This window comes from Leptodactylus fuscus, chromosome 7 (assembly GCF_031893055.1).
Source record: "Leptodactylus fuscus isolate aLepFus1 chromosome 7, aLepFus1.hap2, whole genome shotgun sequence".
NCBI lineage: Eukaryota > Metazoa > Chordata > Amphibia > Anura > Leptodactylidae > Leptodactylus > Leptodactylus fuscus.
This window is the reverse complement of record NC_134271.1, coordinates 111,250,022-111,275,646: the sequence shown is the minus strand read 5'-3', so window position 1 is coordinate 111,275,646 and position 25,625 is coordinate 111,250,022. Positions and strand designations below refer to the sequence as shown.

At 40.5% G+C, this 25,625-nt stretch overlaps 1 protein-coding gene across 1 annotated transcript in view; it reads left to right on the top strand.

The window, feature by feature from the left end:
- SPTBN5 (spectrin beta, non-erythrocytic 5) overlaps window positions 1-25,625 on the top strand; it is a 201,019-nt gene that overhangs the window by 160,117 nt on the left and 15,277 nt on the right. The window contains exons 42-55 of the mRNA XM_075282805.1: window positions 1,261-1,433; window positions 2,706-2,796; window positions 5,769-5,915; window positions 7,395-7,532; window positions 7,627-7,871; window positions 8,263-8,449; window positions 8,544-8,756; window positions 9,282-9,481; window positions 11,937-12,141; window positions 13,439-13,633; window positions 14,823-14,978; window positions 15,689-15,906; window positions 17,128-17,317; window positions 18,323-18,499. Coding sequence (XP_075138906.1) covers window positions 1,261-1,433; window positions 2,706-2,796; window positions 5,769-5,915; window positions 7,395-7,532; window positions 7,627-7,871; window positions 8,263-8,449; window positions 8,544-8,756; window positions 9,282-9,481; window positions 11,937-12,141; window positions 13,439-13,633; window positions 14,823-14,978; window positions 15,689-15,906; window positions 17,128-17,317; window positions 18,323-18,499 — 2,535 coding nt within the window. The remainder of the gene's footprint in view (window positions 1-1,260; window positions 1,434-2,705; window positions 2,797-5,768; window positions 5,916-7,394; window positions 7,533-7,626; window positions 7,872-8,262; window positions 8,450-8,543; window positions 8,757-9,281; window positions 9,482-11,936; window positions 12,142-13,438; window positions 13,634-14,822; window positions 14,979-15,688; window positions 15,907-17,127; window positions 17,318-18,322; window positions 18,500-25,625) is intronic.

Sequence of the window (25,625 nt, the reverse complement as noted above, 5' to 3'; positions counted from 1 at the left end):
CAGACAGCAGTATTTATTAAGTAGTTTCAATAATCCTATGAATTATTGTTCCTAACCAATTTTATTACCTTTTAATGGAAGTAAAATTCTTTTGGTCCTAAAATAGCAAACCATTACAATCCACATCAGAAAATTCTATTGCTTTTTCAGTCTGAATAGTTGGTGGTCTTACTTTGATGATTAAAATGCAATAATACTACAACTGGTTATGAAATTAGTAGAAAAGTAAAAACAAAGAGCATGCCTGCCCTCCCTCCAGACATGAACTGGGACAACTATTCCTCTTCCAAGAAATGTGGTTTTCTACTTAAAGGTTAGATCACCAGCAAAATAAGTAATCTGGCTACACATTTGTTTTTGGCTAATGAACTTGTGATTTAGAGACATGCAGAGTATATTCAAGGAGATCGCAGCCCGCTACCAATGTTTATATTGTGCTCTAAAACTAACCACAAGTTCAAAAATTTATAAAAGATCGCCACCCCAAGTTTACAGTTGACCGTACTTTAGTATATTAGATATTAGAGCGGTCAGCAAGGAGTTTGATAATTATGGTTATCCTACTAATATTATAAATGTGAAAGTTTGTGGGTTTGGATGTTTGGATATTTGGATGTTTGTTCCTCAATCACGCAAAAACGCCTGCACGGATTTGTCTGACATTCAGTACGCACAAACATTGAAAGGAAACATAGGCTATTATGTGGCTATATGCAGCTGCACCTAATTCTGATTTTCAACATCTATTCAACATCTATCTGTGAGATGAGAATTTCTTCTTTCAAATTACTCCAGAAGGTTTTATAATGGCCATGATATATCTGATTGAAGTGACCTCTCCTCCAGTCTTAGCTTCCCTGCATTACACAAGAGACCATACACCTAGCGAAAGCAGTGTACAGATTTCAGCTCATCAATAGAGAAACAAGGGAAAAATAAAGAAATGCAGGATTTCACAAAAAGGAGACAAAATTCAATAATAAAGTATTAAAATAATTCTTAATCACACATCTCCATCCACACCTACTTAAGTGAGACACATTGTACAGATTTCATCTCTCAATAGAGAATCAAGAGAAGAATAAAGACACCCAGAGTTTCACATTAAGAGCCAAAATGTGTTAATAATATGTATTACAAAATTTATTAGTGACACAAATACTGCCATAAAATCAAAAGTTGTCCAAAAGTTTAGTTACACTTCAAGGCTGGCAAGATTTATATTCTAAATTTTAATTCTGAATTGTTGTTTTCTTGAAGGACTCTGTCACTAGTGTGGAAAGTCTTCAGAACAAGCACGAGAAGTTTCAAAAGACTCTTGATGCCCAGATGGGCAAAATTGATGAAATGGAGGCATTTGCCAAGCAGCTACTTGACAATCAGCATTATGACTCTGAGAACATTGCCGGTAAATGCCAGGCTGTACTGGAGAGGTAAGAACAAAGCGCCAAATCGCTCTACAGGCCAAGCAGCTTTTTTCGTTAATTTTTTTGTTTAAAGATATAGAAGGAGACATTTGTCACATTATTAATGTTATTATTATTTATTCTTTTTTTTAAGAATAAAAAATGTATATTTTATTGTACTATTGTACATGTTTTATTACTGTACAATCCTAAGTCACACATGTGAACTATGACTACATTCACAACTGTGTTGGTATCAGCTTTACATTCCATCAAAATGACTATAAAGGGATCTATTTGAACATCCATTGATTTTTTTTTTTTTTTTTTTTTTTTTTTTTAAATGCTCAGGTCTTGTCCATTTGCATCCGTTCTGTTGTGGTTATGTTTTTCACACAGAGAATAAAGACGTACATACATGATTTTTTCCTATGTCCATAAAAAATGGATCTATAATGGAAAGCATCAGATTTAGGGATTTATTTATTTTTTAACATAACATTAAAGTCAATGGCAGACGGACACAAAAGGTAATCCATTGTATCTGTCTGTCCATCTGGATTGTATCATAGCAAGAGCTGTAAGCTGAACTGCCAAGCTCTAGATGGAAACAGCATTCACATTTGCTCCCATGTTTGTCTACAACACATAATACAGTATATTTGGCACACTTGTGAAAGCCACTTTTTTGGTGCAATTTGTGCGATAATTCTGATTCATTTTGGTATGTAAATGTCTTGGTGTCATTTGTATATTATTGTATCAATATTCAGCGGTAGGAGGATGAAAACACACAGGGTAGGATGCGCTCCTTGGAAAACCGTAGAAATTAAAGTTCTTGTGGATTTCCAATCCGACCCTAAGCTCCAGTTTCCACACCACGTTTTCTGATTGAAAACGTCAAAAGTTCCATGTATAAATATACCGTTTAAAACATAACATTCTGCATGTCAGAGCGTACTAGCATGTACTATGTTATCGTTATGTTAGTACTTGCAGTAAGCTTTTATGCTCCCTCTAGTGGTGACTGCATAAAGCCATAATGTTATATTTTATGATATATATATATATATATATATATATATATATATATATATATATGAATAAAGCTTTAGAAAAAGAATAATTTTGACCTTTTAAACTATTGATATGTAACCACTAAAACCAAGTTCTCCAAGTTCTTCTTACTAGAAAGTAGTGACATATAACCATCTGAAATGGCAATACCTTGTCTATTAGTTATGGTTTGGGTATCACTTGCTGTGTGAATTTTAAAGTATTGTTTGTTTTTCACACCAGGAAAAAGAAACTCCTGAGCTTGTCCGAGGCCCGCAGGAAGAAACTTGAGGAGTCCAGACAGCTGCAGAAATTTCTCAAGAGCTCATATGAGGTCTGGTCATGTCAAAACCTCATAAAATCATCAGAGTTATGAATAACAACAAAAATTGCATGGGTTCACCTAGTAAAACTGGGTCCAATGCCTCCTACCAGTAAAATAGCATAGTAGCATGTTCCGATATGTATAAGTTATGCTCATATCTTAAGCGGAGTTTAAATGATGGACTGTCTGAGTCAAAGGGGTTAACACATTTTCACTCTTCAGTTGCCACTCAGACTCTTCTCTTAGTCAGAACTGATAGTGGATATAAAGTATGTCTCTTTCTCTAGAGATGAGTTCTCAAGTAGTTTTCAAACACAGTACCCACTAGGAAAAAAAAACATACCAGCTAAGTATCCGAAAGTAGTGGCCACTTCTAAATGTTAATAAAATAAGCCTTCATTTGGACACCCACTATAATACCCATAGTGGTCCTCCATGCAGTGTAATGTCCTGTAGCGGCCCCCATGCAGCATAATGTTCCATAGTGGCTCCCGATAGTATCATGTCCTATAGTGGCCCCACATGCAGTATAATGTCCCAGAGTGGTCCTTATGTTAATAGAAAAAAAATACAAATATCCATATATATACAATACAAATATTTTTTAACAATTTCGCATTTATTAGGATTTGGCCAAACCCAAAATATTGGGGCTTTGCCACCCATGAACTACTCATATACTTTGGGGTCTCTTCAGGCCTTCAGAGTATAGGTAGCAGAGGCCCAGGGGAGATGAGTAAACATAACAGAGTTACACAACTCTCCTTACCTCTGGTGTGGGTCTCAGTCCTCTTTGGCATCTTCTGATCTCCTGAGTTATGCCAGGGATCACTGAGGCTTGTGATTAGGCCTCTGTGGTCATGTGGCGTCATTGATGAGAGTTATGTAATACTTATATTTCCATGTGTTGGTTCTGTGGAGGTGCTAAACATTTGCTGCTGAGTTTCTCATTGTGACTGCCTGTGCGCAGAGAACCATTCTAACAAATAGTTCTATGTTTAAACTGAAATTGAAAAGATGTATAAATGGAATAAATAAGATAAGATAATCCTTTAATAGTCCCACCATGGGAAAATTCAGTGTGTTACAGCAGCCTGGATAATACAAAAATACACTCACCGGCCACTTTATTAGGTACACCATGCTAGTAACGGGTTGGACCCCCTTTTGCCTTCAGAACTGCCTCAATTCTTCGTGGCATAGATTCAACAAGGTGCTGGAAGCATTCCTCAGAGATTTTGGTCCATATTGACATGATGGCATCACACAGTTGCCGCAGATTTGTCGGCTGCACATCCATGATGCGAATCTCCCATTCCACCACATCCCAAAGATGCTCTATTGGATTGAGATCTGGTGACTGTGGAGGACATTGGAGTACAGTGAACGCATTGTCATGTTCAAGAAACCAGTCTGAGATGATTCCAGCTTTATGACATGGCGCATTATCCTGCTGAAAGTAGCCATCAGATGTTGGGCACATTGTGGTCATAAAGGGATGGACATGGTCAGCAACAATACTCAGGTAGGCTTTGGCGTTGCAACGATGCTCAATTGGTACCAAGGGGCCCAAAGAGTGCCAAGAAAATATTCCCCACACCATGACACCACCACCACCAGCCTGAACCGTTGATACAAGGCAGGATGGATCCATGCTTTCATGTTGTTGACGCCAAATTCTGACCCTACCATCTGAATGTCGCAGCAGAAATCGAGACTCATCAGACCAGGCAACGTTTTTCCAATCTTCAATTGTCCAATTTCGATGAGCTTGTGCAAATTGTAGCCTCAGTTTCCTGTTCTTAGCTGAAAGGAGTGGCACCCGGTGTGGTCTTCTGCTGCTGTAGTCCATCTGCCTCAAAGTTCGACGTACTGTGCGTTCAGAGATGCTCTTCTGGCTACCTTGGTTGTAACGGATGGCTATTTGAGTCACTGTTGCCTTTCTATCAGCTCGAACCAGTCTGGCCATTCTCCTCTGACCTCTGGCATCAACAACGCATTTCCGCCCACAGAACTGCCACTCATTGGATGTTTTTTCTTTTTCGGACCATTCTCTGTAAACCCTAGAGATGGTTGTGCGTGAAAATCCCAGTAGATCAGCAGTTTCTGAAATACTCAGACCAGCCCTTCTGGCACCAACAACCATGTCACGTTCAAAGGCACTCAAATCACCTTTCTTCCCCATACTGATGCTCGGTTTGAACTACAGGAGATTGTCTTGACCATGTCTACATGCCTAAATGCACTGAGTTGCCGCCATGTGATTGGCTGATTAGAAATTAAGTGTTAACGAGCAGTTGGACAGGTGTACCTAATAAAGTGGCCGGTGAGTGTATATTGTAAGAAAAGAACACATACATGCTCAGAATAGCAGATAGAAAAAGATACTAGGAGACATAGCAACTAAAAGAAAAGAAAGACTCAGGATCATTTAGTTCTCTGTGTGGAGTGACTTATAATATCATTTATATAGTATATCTATGTTATCTAACTTTAAGAAATCACCTGTAATACAGCACTGGTAGTCCCAAAACTTATATTTATAAAACACCTGAATGACTAAAGGAAACATTTTGCATTGACCACACTGTCTAATTAGTGGGCTGAACAGACTGATATAGTATTTTGGGAACAGGTCCAAGATTTCGGCTTACGCGTGCTGTGTGTGCTGTCACTCAGTGATTGATAACATTCACTTTATTATTTTACACACAAGGTTAGCTGTCACTAATAACAACCACCCACTGGACTCCTAAACCCTGAATGAGCAGAGATTTAGATGAATGAATGGTTCTACTGAGTCTTTTCCAACAAATATATTTATATATATCAATCTTCTCAGCCTCTTCTGCTCTATAACATTTTGACTAATAGATTCCATTTAAGGACTTAGCAAAAGCATATGAAATTACTTCTGATTACTGGTCATTTAAAATATACATTCATTACTAATAATATCCTATATCTATACCTCATGATAGGTGGGTGTCTGGATGCTTGAGAAGAGCAGTATCGCCATGGATGACAACTGGAGAGACCCCAGCAACCTTCAGAGCAAGCTACAAAAACATCAAACATTTGAGGCAGAGATCAAGGCAAACCGCAACCGGTTGGACAGCATAAGAGCTGTAAGAAAATCATAGCATCGCTTTACATGTAGATGAAACCTGGTGATGTCAAGAAAATTTTATTAGATTTTGGCAAAAACATGCGACCATTTTAGGCAGGGTCATGTGGGGTGGACATGGTGCTGAATTTCTGTCCTGGGTTTCTGCAGCAGGAATTGCAGCTTGTATTGGAAAGGTTGAACACTGGAGGGTAAACCCATAGCTCAACAAACAAAGGTTTTTTTCTCAGTATGTGGATAAAATTTATTGGCAGCATTGTCTACTGTCACAGTCAGATTACTGAGACTATATTCAGGAAAAAAATAAGTCTCTTTAAGGAAGACTTGTGCTGCAAAAACAACCATATTTATATGTATAGATTGGATTGTCCTGTAACAAACAGTAATATGAAGAACAAAGTACCCCCTCTTGTAGGAGTGTAGGCTGCATGACTAGCAAGCTAAAGCTCCCACCTAGGGTCCATTCACACGGAGGAATTTGGTGTGGAATTTCAGCGCTGAAAAAAAACCTCCCATTGACTTCTTCCTTGGGTTCCTTTTTCTGCTAGTGGAATAAAAAGCTAGCAGAACCCATTGAAGTCAATGGGAGGCTTTTTCTTTCAGTGCTGAAATTCCACACCAAATTCTTCACCATTCTCCTCCGTGTGAATGGCCCCTCAATGTGACTAGTTGAGGTATATTTGCAAACTCCATACAGGGTTTCACAAGGGTTTCACTTTGTTTTTTGTGATCAGAAAACTGAGTAACCCTTCGTTCACATCTGTGTTTGGTAAACCATTTGGGGAATCCATATGGGGACCCCCCCGAACAGAAAACCAAACACAATTGCAAGTGCAGTAAAAGCACACGGTCCCCATAGACTATAATGGGGTCCATTTGCTTGCCACGTGCTGCCCGCACAAATCATATGGACAGAAAAGTAGATTCTGAACTACTTTCCTGATAGCATGTTTTGAGCGGAGATCTGCAAGCACACGGACCCCATTATAGTCTATGGGGTCCGTGTGCTTTTACTGCACAGCGCTTGCAATTGTGTTTGGTATTCCGTTCGGGGGGTCCCCATGCGGCCTCCCCGAACAAATTACCAAACGCATATGTGAACGAAGGGTTAGTGACATGACTGGAAAGTGCAGAACATGGTGCTGCAGCTGGATTGGAGTCGAAAAAAGAACTGACAGGTTCCCTTTAAGACCTTATCTGGGGTCTCTTTTTTTTTTTTATTAAGTCCTGATACATAAAAACATAGAATTCAAAGAGGGCGTACTTTGATTTTCCCATGACTGTATCTGCCATATGTGAATATATCCAATGGACAAACTGAAAATTTATTAGAGTACAAAAGGGACAGATGTGAGTGGGTTAGAGGAGGACATCGCTGTATAAATGTCAGACATTATCTAAAAATGCCTGTTCAAGAGAAACTTGTACACTATGCTTTGAACATACTCTTTTACACACTCCTTGATCTTGAATTTTGCAGGATGGGGAGAAGATGTTACAAGCTAACCATTACTCCTCAGATATCATCCAAACAAGACTTAATGAAATGGAGGAACTCTGGGCTGAACTACTTGAAAAGTGTACTGAGAAGGCAAACAAGCTTCAGGCTGCTTATAAGGTGACCGGATAATGTTGACTGCATTGCTAGTTCTGTTTCCAGTTATAAAGTTCCATACATTATAGGAAGTTCTCTGCTGTATCTTGTCTTCCAGGCTCTGCAATTTCAGAAAAGTTTAGAGGATATTGAAAAGTGGCTGGACCAGGTGGAAGCCAGGCTGGACTCTGCTAATAAAGGAAAAGATATCATGACACTTGAGAAACTTGGAGAGCTTGAAGAAGACGTTGCTAGCCATGGAGAGCGACTGCAAGTTCTGGCAGATAAAACCCCTGAATTCCGTCAGGAGGGTCACTTCCTGGCTGATGAAATAGAAGATACAGTTCGGATTCTTATTCACAGGTTTGTCATTTCCTATGCTGTTTATTTATTTGTGAACTATACTAATATTATTATATGGTCAAGTATGTTGGCTGGAGTTGTCCGAGACCGCTATTTGATTTGACGTACCTTGAGTTGGATTGGGGATGGGGGTGTGGGGCTGTGAATGGTGTGTTATTTTATGGTTATTGGTTGTTTTTTCTTTGTTGCTGCAGTGTATGGTCCTCATCTAACTGCACATTATTGTGTTTTCCTTGTTTTATCTGTTTACATTACATATATATTTTAGGTCACAACAACCCCTCTTGCCTTTTTGTATCTATTTACTCTAACAGTGCTGCCATTTCTGTCTTTGTTTATTGAAAAGCATAAATTAAAACTTAAAAAAAATATTTATTTATTTTTTTCCTAGGTACAAAGGCCTTAATGAGCCATTGCAGGAGTGCAGAGATGCTCTGGAAGGCAGGAAGTTATTAGATCAGTTTTTCCGAGACATTGATGATGAGTTAGCATGGATAGAAGACAAAATGCCCCTTGCCTCATCTAAAGAGTGTGGCCAGTCGCTGACCACTGCTCAGGCATTACTAGAGAAGCATCAGGTAGTATAATAAAACGTCAATCTCACAGTGACATGTACTTGTATTGTAGGATATTTTTTCTGTATGTATAATGTTTACATGTTATGCTTGGCAGAACTTAGAGAATGAAATTAGCAGTCGAGAAGCATTGACAAAAGCTGTGATGGGCACTGGACGGAAACTGGTAAGAGGAAACCATTTTGCAAGACAAGAAATTGACAGTCGATTGCATCATCTGGAGGTAGCTGCAGAAACTTTAAAAGCTGAAGCAGAAAGGAGACGGAAGAGGCTGACACAGGCCTGTGAAGCCCAACAGTTTTTGACTGAGGTGAGCTTGAGGGTATGCTAAATTAAAGATTGTGATTTGTCCTCTGAGACTGACCCCCTGACTATTGGACCTTGTTGAAGTCACATAAGCTAATATAGCTTGTAGTTTAGTAGTTTAGTGGTGATGTTAAAAGGAGAATTTTTATATGTGCTAGATGAGAAGTATAGGTTGGTGTAGCCTTGAGGGAGCATTCACACGGTACAGTTGTGATGCAGTTACAATAATTTTAAAATTGCATGCAGTTTTGATGCAGCTTTTGGTGAGGTTTTGTAATTTTACAAGTGAAACAAATTTATATTCTTGGTGTAAATTCAAAAACTATTTTAAAAACACATCAAAACTCACATTTTTTTTGTCTCTTAATAAAAATTACTTGGTAAAGGTGCCCCAAGGATGTTTTTTTTTTTTTTTAGTTCCCAGGGGTGCCCCAAGTCTAAAAAGATTGGGAGACACTTGGGTGCATGCAGTGTTCATTCTTAGTCTAAACTCCTTGAACACCTTGTGATTATCTCCTCTACTCTACAGCTATTAGAAGCAGAAGTATGGATGGCAGAGAGGGGAATCATAATTAAGTCCTCGGACAGCGGTAAAAATGAAGAATCCACCCAAGCACTATTGCGGAAATTAGATACAACCATACGAGACCTTGAAGGCTTTTTGCCAAAGATCAACAAGCTTAAAGACACTGGAAGAAGCCTTGAGAGTGATAATGAAAATCCAGAGAGGTACTACAAATGTCATTCTAAATGATTAACTATACAGTATTACCATATTTGTAGAAATGTAAGATAAACCCACCAGTATTCTGTAGCAAACTCTACTTATTAAAAGTATACCTGCATTATAGTGCCAGAATGTACACAATAAGCGCTTTCTAAATGCATTCCACAACAGTATATGCTCCAAAGGCTGCATTCAGACAGCTGTAATGTAGCAGTACTATACAGTCTCTAATACAGCTGCAAAGCCCATCCTGACTGTGTGTCTTTTGACTAGGCATAGTAACAAGCTAGCGATCTATGGTGCTGTAAGTTTGGGTCATTATTAGACCTCCAGTTGTATAATACAGTCACAATACTGTCTCTGAATCAGACCAAAGCATGGACTAGCTGTATTACTTTCTGTGGGCTGCTCATATCTATGTCATACCCTCTCAATATTCTGTACATTAGCTCTGTCTGTTTCTACTCCATCCTATTTTTAATTTTTTTTTTTTTGGCAAGTTGTACAACCAGTGGACAGGGAAGGCTGTATTCAAATAAGCTTCACCTTTAAGCTATATCCCAATTTTTTTCATGTGAGATCACGATTTTTATCTTGGGGAAGAGTTACTAAGAAATCTGGCATAATATGCACCAGAAAACTTTCTGCTATGCCTTGAATCACATTTATTAGGTGTTTTAGACTAGAGATGAGCGAACACTAAAATGTTCGAGGTTCGAAATTCGATTCGAACAGCCGATCACTGTTCGAGTGTTCGAACGGGTTTCGAACCCCATTATAGTCTATGGGGAACATATACTTGTTAAGGGGGAAACCCAAATCCGTGTGTGGAGGGTCACCAAGTCCACTATGACACCCCAGGAAATGATACCAACACCCTGGAATGACACTGGGACAGCAGGGGAAGCATGTCTGGGGGCATAAAAGTCACTTTATTTCATGGAAATCCCTGTCAGCTTGCGATTTTCGCAAGCTAACTTTTCCCCATAGAAATGCATTGGCCAGCGCTGATTGGCCAGAGTACGGAATTCAACCAATCAGCGCTGGCTCTGCTGGAGGAGGCGGAGTCTAAGATCGCTCCACACTAGTCTCCATTCAGGTCCGACCTTAGACTCCGCCTCCTCTGGCAGAGCCAGCGCTGATTGGCCGAAGGCTGGCCAATGCATTCCTATTGGTAGCAGTGCTGAGCCAGTTCTGCTCAACTACACCGTGTGCCGGTCAGCCCATCTGATGTAGCAGAGCCGAGTGTGCACACCTGGCTTTGCTATATCAGATGGGCTGACCGGCACATCAAATGTAGCAGAGCCGAGTGTGCACACTCGGCTCTGCTACATCTGATGTAGCAGAGCCGAGTGTGCACACTCGGCTCTGCTACATCTGATGCACACTCGGCTCTGCTACATCTGATGCACACTCGGCTCAGCTACATCTGATGCACACTCGGCTCAGCTACATCTGATGCAGCAGAGCCGAGTGTGCATCAGATGTAGCAGAGCCGAGTGTGCATCAGATGTGTAGTTGAGCAGAACTGGCTCAGCACTGCTAAGTCTCTGCATTCGCATAGGAATGCATTGGCCACCCTTCGGCCAATCAGCGCTGGCTCTGCCGGAGGAGGCGGAGTCTAAGGTCGGACCTGAATGGAGACTGGTGTGGAGCGATCTTAGACTCCACCTCCTCCAGCAGAGCCAGCGCTGATTGGTCGAGTTCCGTACTCTGGCCAATCAGCGCTGTCCAACGCATTCCTATTGGAAAACGTTTATGTCACAAAAATCACAATTACACACCCGATAGAGCCCCAAAAAGTTATTTTTAATAACATTCCTACCTAAATAAAGGTTATCCCTAGCTATCCCTGCCTGTACAGCTATCCCTGTCTCTTAGTCACAAAGTTCACATTCTCATATGACCCAGATTTGAAATCCACTATTCGTCTAAAATGGAGGTCACCTGATTTCGGCAGCCAATGACTTTTTCTGATTTTTTTCGATGCCTCCGGTGTTGTAGTTCCTGTCCCACCTCCCCTGCGCTGTTATTGGTGCAAAAAAGGCGCCAGGGAAGGTGGGAGGGGAATCAAATTTTTTTGGAGTTTGCCACGTGATGTTCGATTCGAATCGAACACATCGAACAGCCTGATATCCGATCGAACATGCGTTCGATAGAACACTGTTCGCTCATCTCTATTTTAGACACATTTATGACTTTTACAAAACAGATTGGCTTTGTGGGATGCCCTAACTTGTGACACATTACTCCAAATATGTGCCAAATTTTGGTGCACTTTTTTGCATAAACTAAGCCAACTAATAGGAAGTTTAAAGTTAGACTAGACAATAAGACATTTTGAGAAATCTGGTGCAGTCTAAGTTTGTACAATATCAGTAAATCTTCATCAATATCTTTTTATTCAGTTTTATATATCAGCACACCAGTAAAATACATTCTATATTTTGTTTGCAGTTCAATAGTGATCCCTAAATTACAATTAGTATTGGGGGAATATCAGTCCCTGCTGGAGAAAGCTGAGCTGCGCAGAGGTCAGTTACAGGAGCAATATCAGCTGTTCCAGTATCTAAAAGAAGCTGATACTATACAGGCCTGGCTGCTGAGCAAGAAGACTACAGCAGAATCTGATGACCTAGGACAAGACCTGGAGGACATTAAGGTAATGGTGCACTTGTTAACAAGCTGCAGAAATTATTCCATTCAATCATTAGCGCAACATGAAGATCACAATGAGGTTTGGGTTGCAACCTGTAACCATGACATGACAGTCATAAAAAATCCAAATCTGGTGGATTTTTACTAGCAAGTTGCAGGTATGTAAGTTGCATCCCACTTCAAGTCATACTTAGACTCAGAATAAAGAATTTGCTTATATATGACATATAAAACATCAATTTAATTTAATTTTGTTTGTGCACTGTCATTACTGTGCCTATTATTTCACTCCTTGGTATTTTTCCTATTGTGTAGTTGTCCTATAACCTGTATCCAGTATTCTTTATTGAGGCACATTCTGCCATGAGACTGCATTTTAACACCACCATACCAGTGTCTACACTGACACCTGCTGGTTGTAAAATCATTCTGCAATCCTGTCTGTGTAAGGAATCTATGACTAAGACCTCATAGCTGAAAAATAGGAATGTGCCCGTAGTGCCACCTTTTGGAAGGCAGCTCCCTATAGGTTAATTTTCAAAAGAAACAAAAGGGCATAACCTGGGAATAATAGTCAAACCAGTATAACTCCTCCATAAGGAAGAGGTTCCCATCTACAGACAGCTGTTTCAAGGTTTTTGCCTCGTCTCAGTGCAGAGTAGGGTATTGGCTGGCTGTGTAAGAGGTCTCAATGTAGGTCAGAAGGGCTGATATGTCTCATTAGGGAAAAAAGGTACAGGGATCATGAATGCCCTGCTACGTTACCCAGATAAGTTTTCCTCTCCTACCAATGTATTTATGCCACGACTTAAAGGAAACCTGTGCTTATAACGCTGTATGACTTATTTACACTATCAAAGCCATGGTCTTGTTTAAATATTTAGGCAAACCCTTTTTTGGGAAAACCCAGGGTGGTATCAAAGGGCTTCAGAGTCAGGGTTTTGAAAAACAACCACTAGATGTTTGACATCCAACCTGCCTGCTAGCCTGTCATCTATAGGCAAGTAAGATGTCAATCAGCAAAGAACAGACATTGTTACACGGCCATAGCTCCAGAATTCCACCTGATGATTCCAGGTACGCTATTAACATACAGCCAATGTCAGTATTAATTAAGTTGGTTTCTCTCCAAAATTGGTCTAGGGCATGACTGTAACTGTGTGTAAAAACCCAGCAGAACTTTGCAAAAAGTTAAATGCAAATGATCACTGTGATACAAACGAATAGTGTAGTCATTAGTCATGTTTAGCCACATCCTTTTCTATGGCTGGTCATATTTTTTATGCCGTTTTTCTTGATAGGTTTTGGAGAAAGACTTTGAGAACTTTGTGAAGGAAGTTGAGACATTGGGTAAAAGCAAAGTGTTGTCTTTAAATGAATTAGCTTCAGGACTGCTGAAGGAGTCTCACAGCCAAGCTGAAGGAATAAAGAAGAAGACAGAGGAAGTGCACAGCACTTGGGAAGTTGTCTGCCGGGCAATCGAAAACCGTGCTAAGGTACGTGTGGCTTTAACAGAAGCTTAAAGAACATATAATGTGACATGATATTCAGTCATTTCATGAGCCTGCCTGTATTCTGCAGTCCGTGCTGCTGGCCATGGTATCTGCTTATATCATATGCTGGAATATAGACACCTTCTGGAACACACACATCTATATACAACAAATAATATATTGAATCATATCAGAATTATTGCAGCATTACTAAATTTCAATAAAAGTCTGTGTTGTATTCAGAATGCATGTAATAGTTGCATAAAGAAAAGTCCCTCTACTTCCTTATTAGGTCAGATTAAAGGGGTTTTCCCCATCTCCTTGTTTCAGCAGCTTTACCTGCTGTCTCCTCTTCTCACTTCCTGTATCTCCCCTCCCCCCCACTTCCCGAGCTTGCTGTACAGGACACTATGAAGTATCACAATACTGTGAGTGCCGTCACTTGTCCTATCTCACAGGTCCAGTGCTATGAAAACACTGTGTAAACAATGGGAGGAATAAGTTCACATAGCAGGAAAACAAAGCAGCATTTCTAAAGCAATATATTTAGGAAAAGTATTTAATGTACATAATCTACCAGTATAGATAGGATCCTTGAGATGGGACAACCCCTTTAATCCAATTGAACTTAAAATGATATAAATATAAATATGAAAATGATTATAAAAGGGTTATAAATTGTAGATGAAAAGGCAACATTCTTTTACAGGTAGAGGGAAACATGCAATTATACAAAAAGATTTAAGTATTCATGGCATATATTGCTATATATACAGCTTAAATACTGTAAATATTATGGACCCCTGTTTATGAGATAAATACTGTGGAGTAAATTTACTAATCAAGATGTATCCAAATTCAGGTACAATTTACACCAAAGACACTTTTTTTTAAACTTTGTTTGATAAGAAGGCATGGCATAGAAGGGAAGGGACATGGCTTAAGATGTGCAAAAATTGCTCAAAAAGTTTGGTTCAAAATTCTGATGCAAAGTAAGCAAACTGATAGGTGGTATAAACTTGGATTAAAAAGACAAATATACCACCCACTGTGATAAATCGGGTGCGTTTTTACATTTTTTACCGTCTAGTAAATCTATCCCTGAGTGTGTATTTGGAGAAAGTGGTTATGTCTGAGAAATGATTTTGTAAGTTCCCTTGCATTCCTTGTGAATATTTTCATTTTTCTTTAGCTTTTGGGTAAAGCCCACCAGGTCCATCACTTTGATCATGAAGTTGATGAATTACTTAGCTGGATACAGGAGAAGGAAGTCACGGTGGACACGGATGACTATGGTTATGACCTTTTGGGGGTGCAGACTTTGCTAAGCCAACATGAGGTTTTTGAAGTGAGTGACATTATATTACTAATTCTTACATTAGTCATCTATGGCTTAGTGTAGTATCGTTCCTCATATTATAGTAAATGTCTTTGTAAAGATGCAGATAATATATTAATATCTACATGTTTTTTTCCATACAAAATGTTGTAATATGTTGTTACCGCCCAAGTCCACAGCTGAAATCAGAATAGACTACAGCATGTGCATGGCACCATTACATTCTTTAAGGCTGAGGCCACATGAAAAGCTGCATTTTTTGCTGATGATTTTGCAGCAGCAAAATCTGTTGCAAAATCTTGACTATTCCCTACAATCTTTTAGAAGTTCTTGCTTAAGAGAGTATCCAAATAAATTGATATTTTGTGGAATAAAATCTGTAGCATATCTGCTGGAAAGCAGCAGAAAATATTGCCCCAGCAATGTTTTGTTACAGTCAGACTTCATTGTGGAAATCCTGCAGATTTCCTGCATATTTTACCTGTTGCAGTGAAAATCCACTACACGTAATTGACATACAGCTGACTTAAAATCTGAACCACTGGCCATTTTTAACATGGCCTATGTGGATCTTTTCTACAGCATGTGATTAATGTTTCTTAATATGTCATCCACATTGTCACTGCCTTAAAATGTTGGTGGATCCTAGCAGATGCTTATTATAACCTATGTCTCGGTGCGAAGTTTCATTATACCTATGATGTAATATTTTATTGTAGAGAGATCTTGTGGCAATTAAAAAAGAAATGGAAAACGTCATTAAACTGGGCCAATATGTAAGTCAGCTACACCCACCAGTCCAGAAGAATGTAGCAGAGAGTCTGGAAGATGTGGCCAAGAGTTGGGGGAATCTAATAACAAAATCCCAAGAAAGGAAAGAAAAACTAACACAAGCTGAACAAGTGCAGATGTATTTCAGCGATTGTGGAGAGTTAATGTAAGTGCTCATACATGAAGATCCTAATCTCTTGGTCATAGCTCAGATTGGTTACAAAGAACACTCCTCTAGAAGACCAGCTTGCCCTACATCACACATGCAGCTCATGGGCACTTTATAATACCTAGGGGAACTGCAGGGAAATTGATGACTTATGCCAAGTTCACACTTGCGTTGAACTGTCCATTGTTCTGATGCGTCTGAGGACCAGAACAATGAACAAACGGGCTGCTATAATTGCAATTACATACAGATACTGGCCGACCCCATTGACTATAATAGGGTCTGTTGGGTCTGCATCATTTTAAAACTAAAACTGGCGGACAAAAAAGTTTTTTGGGCCACCAATTTCAGGTGGACATTCTGATCAAGTTTTCAGTGGAGACACCGGCACAAATGTGAGTGTAGCCTTAGGCACTATTCACACAACGTTTTCAAACTAGTGTGAGTCTATGAAGCTAGATACATGTCCATTTTTATGGATTGGCTGTGAGTGGCTCCTTAAGAAAAATAGGACATATCATATTTCTGCTTGTTTTTCATGGATCCCTTAGTCAAGTCTATAAGGATCTGTGAAAATAAATAATTAAAATCCAAAATAAAACCGACACGACTGCTTCCTGTTTTTATCATAGCTGTTGGCCATAGCAATCCTGCCAGGTTTACCCACAGATTACAACTACTTGCTTGGGGTTGAGCAAGGGCTACATTTGTAATCCACATACTTCCAAAGGACCCTTACAAGTAGATTGTCCAAAGCAAAAAGGTTGTATTAAAACTGAATTCTTTCTTAGTAATTACTAATAAATAATTCAGCTTTGCTTAGGAGTTACTCACCTACACACACACCCCCCTTTTTTTTTTCTTTTTTTTTTTTTGTTATATTGTGGCACGTAATACCCTTTATCAGTTCTACTCCTACTTTAGTTTGCCCAAAGCAGACAACCACTTTTAGGGTCAGTGCACACAGAGTTTTTTTGGTGCTGGTCTTGATGCTGAATCTGCCTCAAAATCAGCCTCCAAAAAAGCCTCCCAATAGAACTCTAGCTGATTTTGAGGCAGATTCAGTGTCAAAATCAGCGCCAAAAAAACTGTGTGCACTGACCCTTAAAGTGGTAGTCTGCTTTGAACAATCTAAAGTAGGAGTAGAACTGATATTGGTAAAATAGATATAAAATTAGATTTGTATTTATGTGATTATATTATTCTTTGCCACATCAGGGTCTGGGCAAGAGACATTCATGCTCTAATGGTATCCGAGGAATTGCCAAATGATGTGGCTGGTGCAGAACAGCTTATTAAACGTCATGAAGAATACAAGAGAGAGATAGACAAACAATGGGGGAAGTATGAGGAGCTTCAGAGGATGGGGAAGTCTCTCATGGAGAAGGAGCACTTCATGTCTTTAGAGGTGAGTTAAAATATATCTTAATAGCCCTTAGACTAGATGAATGTCCTCAAGTTTTACTTGGGTAGAACTCTGTTCTATGGAATAATTGTGATAATAAAGAGTTGATATAAACACTCAATCATTTCCTTGCATTTGTTGCAAATGCTGTTGTATTTCAAACTGTGTCCTCAGTAATCTGACCTATTGTTAGCAATCCCATTGACTTCAATGGAATTTTTTACACTTGTAAACACGTAAACTCCGTGTGTACGGGCCCTTAGAACAAAAATCCTTCAAACAGAGCAAACAGAAGTATAGCACTCTTAATTGTCCAGGAAATAATTGAGATGGGGAGGAAGGGGGGGGGGGGGTGATTGACACAGCTATGTGTATCATCCAGGGATACTGACTGCAAATACAGGACATAATGCAGCTAAAAAGATGACAGTAAAATAGAGATCTTAATACAATAAGGAAAGATACTTGATGTTTATGACTTATATCCAGTCTGCAATAATACAAATAGTTAGTCAGATATTGGCAGTATCAAGTATATAGATTCTCCCTACACTTACTTCTGAAAATCAGTATTGAAGTGGATTTAGATACTACAGCTGCATCCCATTGAAGTCTCTGACAAATAACCTATGTTCAAAGTTCTTTTTTAATATTTTTTCCACATCCCTTTCAATACTTAAAAAAATACACAATTTTGAAATTTTCACTTTGCCCATGAAGACTAATCATAAACTGCTGTTTAGCAATTCTTTAGGGTTTTCTTTGCAGCAGTCACCTCACTTCCATTAGAGACAAGATAGTGTTACAATAGAAGACTCCTTGTACAGGTGGTAGTAGAGATGGTGCTAAACCATCGCTCTGACTTCTTCATCCTCAGTGCCAGTGGGGATTCGAGCAGTCGAACCTGCACAATAAGAATGTGACATCACTTTCTCAATTTCCTGTTAAGGTTTGTGACTTATGTACAAAACTGTAGCTTGGATAACAATTTGATTCATACAATTTCAGATTGAAGAGAAAATCCGTGAGCTGTCCGAGCTAATAGGACCTGTGTCTGACACCTGGAAGAGGAGAAAGGAGATGTATGATGAAAACCTGGAGATACAGCTGTTGTGTAGAGAACTAGAACAAGCAGATGGATGGCTGAATACCAAAGAACCATATGTTTTGGATTCAAACTATGGGGTGAGGGCAAAAATATATTATAGCATTTTAGAGAGTATACTGTGATGGTGACAAGCAGTTCTAGTGCTTTACCTAAAATACAATAATATGTAATAATGTTGCACTTTTAATTCACTCTTAAGGTATCAAACGTGGCAGGTTTTTTTCAGAATTCGCTCCACACTTGTCTATCAGATGTGTCTGGTAACGCAGATTTACTCCATTGAAGCAAATGGTTCTGTGTTGTAATACCACACGCAACCTGTAAATCAATGTGGCACTGTTTTTGAAATCTGTGTAACTGTACAAGTGCTCCCTACTCCTTGTACCTGTAATGACTGGGGCTTGTTTCTCTGGAGACAGCACAATCCTAGGACTATGTATTGTAAAGGCTTGTTAGGGTCTACCATTCATATTTCACTGCTTAGTCACAATATATTAATATGCATAACCAACAAAAAAATACATTTTGAGTAAGGCCCCATGTAGCAGGCTGCAGCAAAAAATGTGTGTGGGAAAAATTGCAGCGGCAATGTATCACAGTTTTTCCTGCAGCTCTTTTCACAGGAAAGCTTTGCAGACTTTCTACTTTAATTATATAATACACAAGATGTGATTTTCAAAAAGCAGTGGTTTTGGAAATTACAACATTTTTGCTGTGCATATTTTTCCACAATGTGTGGATGGGATTCACTGCAAACACTGCATTTACATGACATGGGAGCCCAGCCTTAATAACTTTTTATGTAGGGGGCATTCACACTACCGCTGCTGTCCGCCCAGGGGTTTCCATCCTAATCCCTGGGGAAACTGAACAGGGGACAGCTTGCCGGCAGTCAGCTTTAAAATCCATTAATTTGAATGAGTTTTTAAAGCTAAGCGCCATTGTCCATATGCAGCCTCTCCTCCTGGAAACTGTTTTCTTTGCACAGACACAAAGTCGTACATGCAGGAAAAGCCGTCCCCTGTCCAGTTTCCCTGGGGTTTAGAACGGAAACCATGGGGCGGACAGTGGCAGTAGTGTGAATGCCCTCTTAGGATATGTTCATATGGAGTTTTTTGCATGCGGATTTTGATGTGGAATCCGCCTCAAAATCTGTCTGCAATAATGGCTCCCATTGACTTCAATGGAAACCAGTCGCTTTTTTCTCCCTGCTAGCTAGTAGTGGAAAAAGAAACAACATGACCTATCTTGCCACAGATTCTGCGGCTGAGTCAGCTATGGCATCCGCAGCTCAAGACACGCTGCTGTTTAGGTCCATTCATTCGGACCTAATCAGGAGCAGGCTATAACGACGGAATGCACTGCATCGGCATCCCATCTCAGCTAGCCACGGTGATCTATTTTCTGCCATGTGAATATACCCTTAATAGAACCAATTAAAGTTAAATAATCCTCACATACTATTTGCTTTTCCCATAACTGTATACATATGTACTGTAACTACTTATATTATTAGGATTTTGTTTTCTTTGCAGTGTTTGTTGTTGACATTTTGCCATTAAATTCATAAAAAATAAAACCTAAACCTGGCCATACATATTATATATCTGTTCAAACAATAGTCTGTCCGACAGCTGCTCCTTTTGACTTCCCCATCCACCATACAAATACATTTTTGGCTAAGCTGAGCATTCATGTGTTCCCTATAGGGAATTTAGTTACTGCCAGACACCATTTGTCTCTATTACATCCAACCTACACAAATCAATGTTGGGCCAATCCAACCAAAGTTGGAGCAGTGTAATATAAAGAGGTATCCTCCCAAACGGTTTCCTTAACATATATATTAAAAAAAAAAATCTTATGAATCCAATAGATGTTCTCCATCGCCCACAAGCTCCGAAGTTTAAAATATTATACATTTATTACTGGATAGTGCAAGACTGTAGCAAGTTTTTTTTTACACACACCAATAGTCCCTATATAAATACTAAAACTTAACTTTTACTCATTTACTTATTAAATTTTTTGTCACTTCAGTCACTCAAAAATGTTTGAAATACTCATAGTTCACCACTTATTGAAAAGTGGTTATATAGAGCACTATATCAATAGTGTATGGTTAGAGAAATTATACTGGGTGAGTCATTTAGCAGCCTTCTTATTCAACACCTGCCTCTCCTCCCCAGAGCCTCTGATTCTCCCTCCACACCCACACTAGTTACACTGTTGTTGGTCTAGTAAAAAAACAATTAATATATCAGCTATGGAATGTTAGATAGAGTTCAAGTGGATCTGCAGTAGTAATAGTGCCTGGTACAATGTATAGAACGGTTCCACGTCAGTCTACCCGTTCCCCAGCTCACCACTACCGGTCCCTCTCCTCCACTGACTTGATAAGATAGTCAATTACTTCCACTAGTATATGCTACAATTACATTGCCCCTACGCGTTTCCCTGTAACACCAGTTCATCAGGGGGAAATTACTGCCGATACCTCTTTAGACCCTAAATGCGGTAAAAACCACAGTTCGCGGGACCATGATGGTTCGCCCCGCTACTTTAGTGACTGACGCTGAGCGCTGGTTCTCCTCGGACTTATATAGAGCAGTCCGGGAGCGATCCCCCTTCAGGCCCCGCCTCCTAGTGCGGACCGCACCAATCCCTGTGCGTCCGCACACAATGCCACACAGGTAGGCGGGATCTATGTCCTGGTACGAGATCGCGAATGTTCGCGCATGCGCGAATCGTAAATAAAGCACAAGTTTTCCTCCGCGCTGTTATCTATTCATGTCGCTGCTCCGATGGTATCCCCAGTGTTCCACTGTAATCCCCCAAACTCATGGGGGCATGTTAACTATTCTAGAGGGGTAAGTATGTTCTTTAAGGGGCTCTTTCTTTGTCCACGTACATCATCCAGATGTAACCTTCAATTAGACATCCCGGATTCACAAGATTATATTAATAACGATACCTCTGATTATCAGGCATTCTTCAGTATATAATGCTCGTATAGCATATCTTTGCTCCATCACTCCCCTCATCTATATTGCATATAAAGGCTGCTCATAGATGTTTTAACCATTTAGATGTCATATGACGCTCGCAGCATACTCTACTGTTCCCATCTCATGGGGATTTATTATACATTTTAAAGGGGACGTAATCTCTTAAGGGGCTTATCTCCTCCCCCCATGTCCTCAGAGTATTACATACGATTATTAGTTTAGTAATTCTGGTGCCTCTGATTATCAGCCCTCACGAAATCTTTCCAAGATATTGATAAAGCTCCCATACAGCACTTCTACTAACTCCTCCCCCCCACCCTACATATTTCAAGAGATGAGTCTTTTGGGGATATTCTAACCATTTTGATGTACTTATACTGGTACGTTATACATCATATTCATAGTACCACCACAATGACCTCTGTAGAGTCACAACATGCGACATGGGCACCATGGGAATAGAGTGTCTACACATGCGTGCCACATGTCCCATTATCCACAGATGACATATTGTCCACATTCCGAACACATTTAATTCATAGTCCATTATTGTATGAAAGGTAGGAATGAGATGAAGTCATTAAGACCAGTTGGTTTAACTGATCTAAATCGGAAGATCCATTGCGTCTCCTTCCGGAGGATTTGCTCTTCCCAGTTTCCTCTCCTTATAGACCTTGGGACCCTCTCGATCCCCTGAAACTTAATCGCAAAGGGATCCCCTGAATGATGTAGCCATACATGATTGGCCACTGCTGTGTCCCTTTTATGGACAATGTCCCCTATATGGTCCAACACTCTCCTCCTCAGTTCACGTTTTGTCTTTCCAACATAATTAACAGGACATGAGCAGGTAGTTGCATAAATTACCCCCTCGCTCTTACAGTTGATAAATTGTCTGATCTTAAAGGTCTTCCCTGTCGCATGTGCCCTCACTTCCGTGCATTTTTTTATATAAGCACATGCTCTGCACGTGCCACATTTAAATGTTCCTGTTGCTTTGGCCGCATCTAACCAGGTGCCTTCAGGTATCCTGGGGGACAAATGGCTTCTTGTTACTATATCAGCCACGTTCCTCCCTTTTCTGTAGGTGATGGAGGGGCGTGTTGTAATAACTTCTCTAATGTCACTATCCTGTCTTAACACATCCCAATATCTCTCAAAAATGTTGGAGACTTCGACGGCATGTTGGTTATACGTTCCAATCATCCTTATTGTTCTACTCGTATTTTCTCTTATCCTTGGGCTTAGCAGAGATTCTCTAGGGGTAACCCTTGCACTGTTCCGTGCCTGTTCCAACAGCGCTCTCGGATAGCCCCTCGCTAAAAATCTCTGAAACAGGGACTGACTTTGTTTGTCAAATTCAACCAATGACGAACAGTTCCTTCTGACCCGAAGGAACTGTCCCTTTGGTATTCCTCGCTTTAACGGCAAGGGGTGATGACTTCTCCAGGCTAACAGCGAGTTGGTAGCTGTTTCTTTCCGGAACAGTGTCGTCTCCAGTAAGCCCTCATCTGTAATGGATATGGTAATATCCAAAAACGGTATTTGTTTGTCGTGAACAAAGGAGGGAAAGCGTAGGTTGAGGTCATTGTTATTCAAGCGATTCACAAACTCATGAAATAAATCTGTACTCCCTGTCCACACCAGTATGATGTCATCTATATATCGTAACCATAGCTGTACATGCTCCGTCCACTTTTCATACTCGTCCCCAAAGACCACCACTTGCTCCCAGAACCCTAAATAAAGGTTGGCATAAGTTGGTGCGGCGGGGCACCCCATCGCGGTGCCCCGCCGCTGATGATATACTTTGCCATCAAAAAGAAACACATTATGTGTTAACGTGAATTCTAGGAGCTTCAATATAAAGTTGTTATGGTCTCTGAAACGATTCCCCCGGGTCCCAAGGAAGCGCCCCACACCCCTTGTCATGGGGGATGGAGCTGTAGAGCGCCTCCACATCCAGGGACGCAAGGACCGCCCCAGGTGGTATCTGGATGCCCTCCAAACACCGGAGGACGTCCATGGTGTCCCGGACGTAGGACGGGAGCGCAAGGACGAATGGGCGTAAGATTTTATCCAAATATTCACTTACTTGGAGGGCGTCCAGATACCACCTGGGGCGGTCCTTGCATCCCTGGATGTGGATGCGCTCTACAGCTCCATCCCCCATGACAAGGGGTGTGGGGCTGTGGGGCGCTTCCTTGGGACCCGGGGGAATCGCTTCAGAGACCATAACAACTTTATATTGAAGCTCCTAGAATTCACGTTAACACATAATGTGTTTCTTTTTGATGGCAAAGTATATCATCAGCGGCGGGGCACCGCGATGGGGTGCCCCGCCGCACCAACTTATGCCAACCTTTATTTAGGGTTCTGGGAGCAAGTGGTGGTCTTTGGGGACGAGTATGAAAAGTGGGCGGAGCATGTACAGCTATGGTTACGATATATAGATGACATCATACTGGTGTGGACAGGGAGTACAGATTTATTTCATGAGTTTGTGAATCGCTTGAATAACAATGACCTCAACCTACGCTTTACCTCCTTTGTTCACGACAAACAAATACCGTTTTTGGATATTACCATATCCATTACAGATGAGGGCTTACTGGAGACGACACTGTTCCGGAAAGAAACAGCTACCAACTCGCTGTTAGCCTGGAGAAGTCATCACCCCTTGCCGTTAAAGCGAGGAATACCAAAGGGACAGTTCCTTCGGGTCAGAAGGAACTGTTCGTCATTGGTTGAATTTGACAAACAAAGTCAGTCCCTGTTTCAGAGATTTTTAGCGAGGGGCTATCCGAGAGCGCTGTTGGAACAGGCACGGAACAGTGCAAGGGTTACCCCTAGAGAATCTCTGCTAAGCCCAAGGATAAGAGAAAATACGAGTAGAACAATAAGGATGATTGGAACGTATAACCAACATGCCGTCGAAGTCTCCAACATTTTTGAGAGATATTGGGATGTGTTAAGACAGGATAGTGACATTAGAGAAGTTATTACAACACGCCCCTCCATCACCTACAGAAAAGGGAGGAACGTGGCTGATATAGTAACAAGAAGCCATTTGTCCCCCAGGATACCTGAAGGCACCTGGTTAGATGCGGCCAAAGCAACAGGAACATTTAAATGTGGCACGTGCAGAGCATGTGCTTATATAAAAAAATGCACGGAAGTGAGGGCACATGCGACAGGGAAGACCTTTAAGATCAGACAATTTATCAACTGTAAGAGCGAGGGGGTAATTTATGCAACTACCTGCTCATGTCCTGTTAATTATGTTGGAAAGACAAAACGTGAACTGAGGAGGAGAGTGTTGGACCATATAGGGGACATTGTCCATAAAAGGGACACAGCAGTGGCCAATCATGTATGGCTACATCATTCAGGGGATCCCTTTGCGATTAAGTTTCAGGGGATCGAGAGGGTCCCAAGGTCTATAAGGAGAGGAAACTGGGAAGAGCAAATCCTCCGGAAGGAGACGCAATGGATCTTCCGATTTAGATCAGTTAAACCAACTGGTCTTAATGACTTCATCTCATTCCTACCTTTCATACAATAATGGACTATGAATTAAATGTGTTCGGAATGTGGACAATATGTCATCTGTGGATAATGGGACATGTGGCACGCATGTGTAGACACTTTATTCCCATGGTGCCCATGTCGCATGTTGTGACTCTACAGAGGTCATTGTGGTGGTACTATGAATATGATGTATAACGTACCAGTATAAGTACATCAAAATGGTTAGAATATCCCCAAAAGACTCATCTCTTGAAATATGTAGGGTGGGGGGGAGGAGTTAGTAGAAGTGCTGTATGGGAGCTTTATCAATATCTTGGAAAAATTTCGTGAGGGCTGATAATCAGAGGCACCAGAATTACTAAACTAATAATCGTATGTAATACTCTGAGGACATGGGGGGAGGAGATAAGCCCCTTAAGAGATTACGTCCCCTTTAAAATGTATAATAAATCCCCATGAGATGGGAACAGTAGAGTATGCTGCGAGCGTCATATGACATCTAAATGGTTAAAACATCTATGAGCAGCCTTTATATGCAATATAGATGAGGGGAGTGATGGAGCAAAGATATGCTATACGAGCATTATATACTGAAGAATGCCTGATAATCAGAGGTATCGTTATTAATATAATCTTGTGAATCCGGGATGTCTAATTGAAGGTT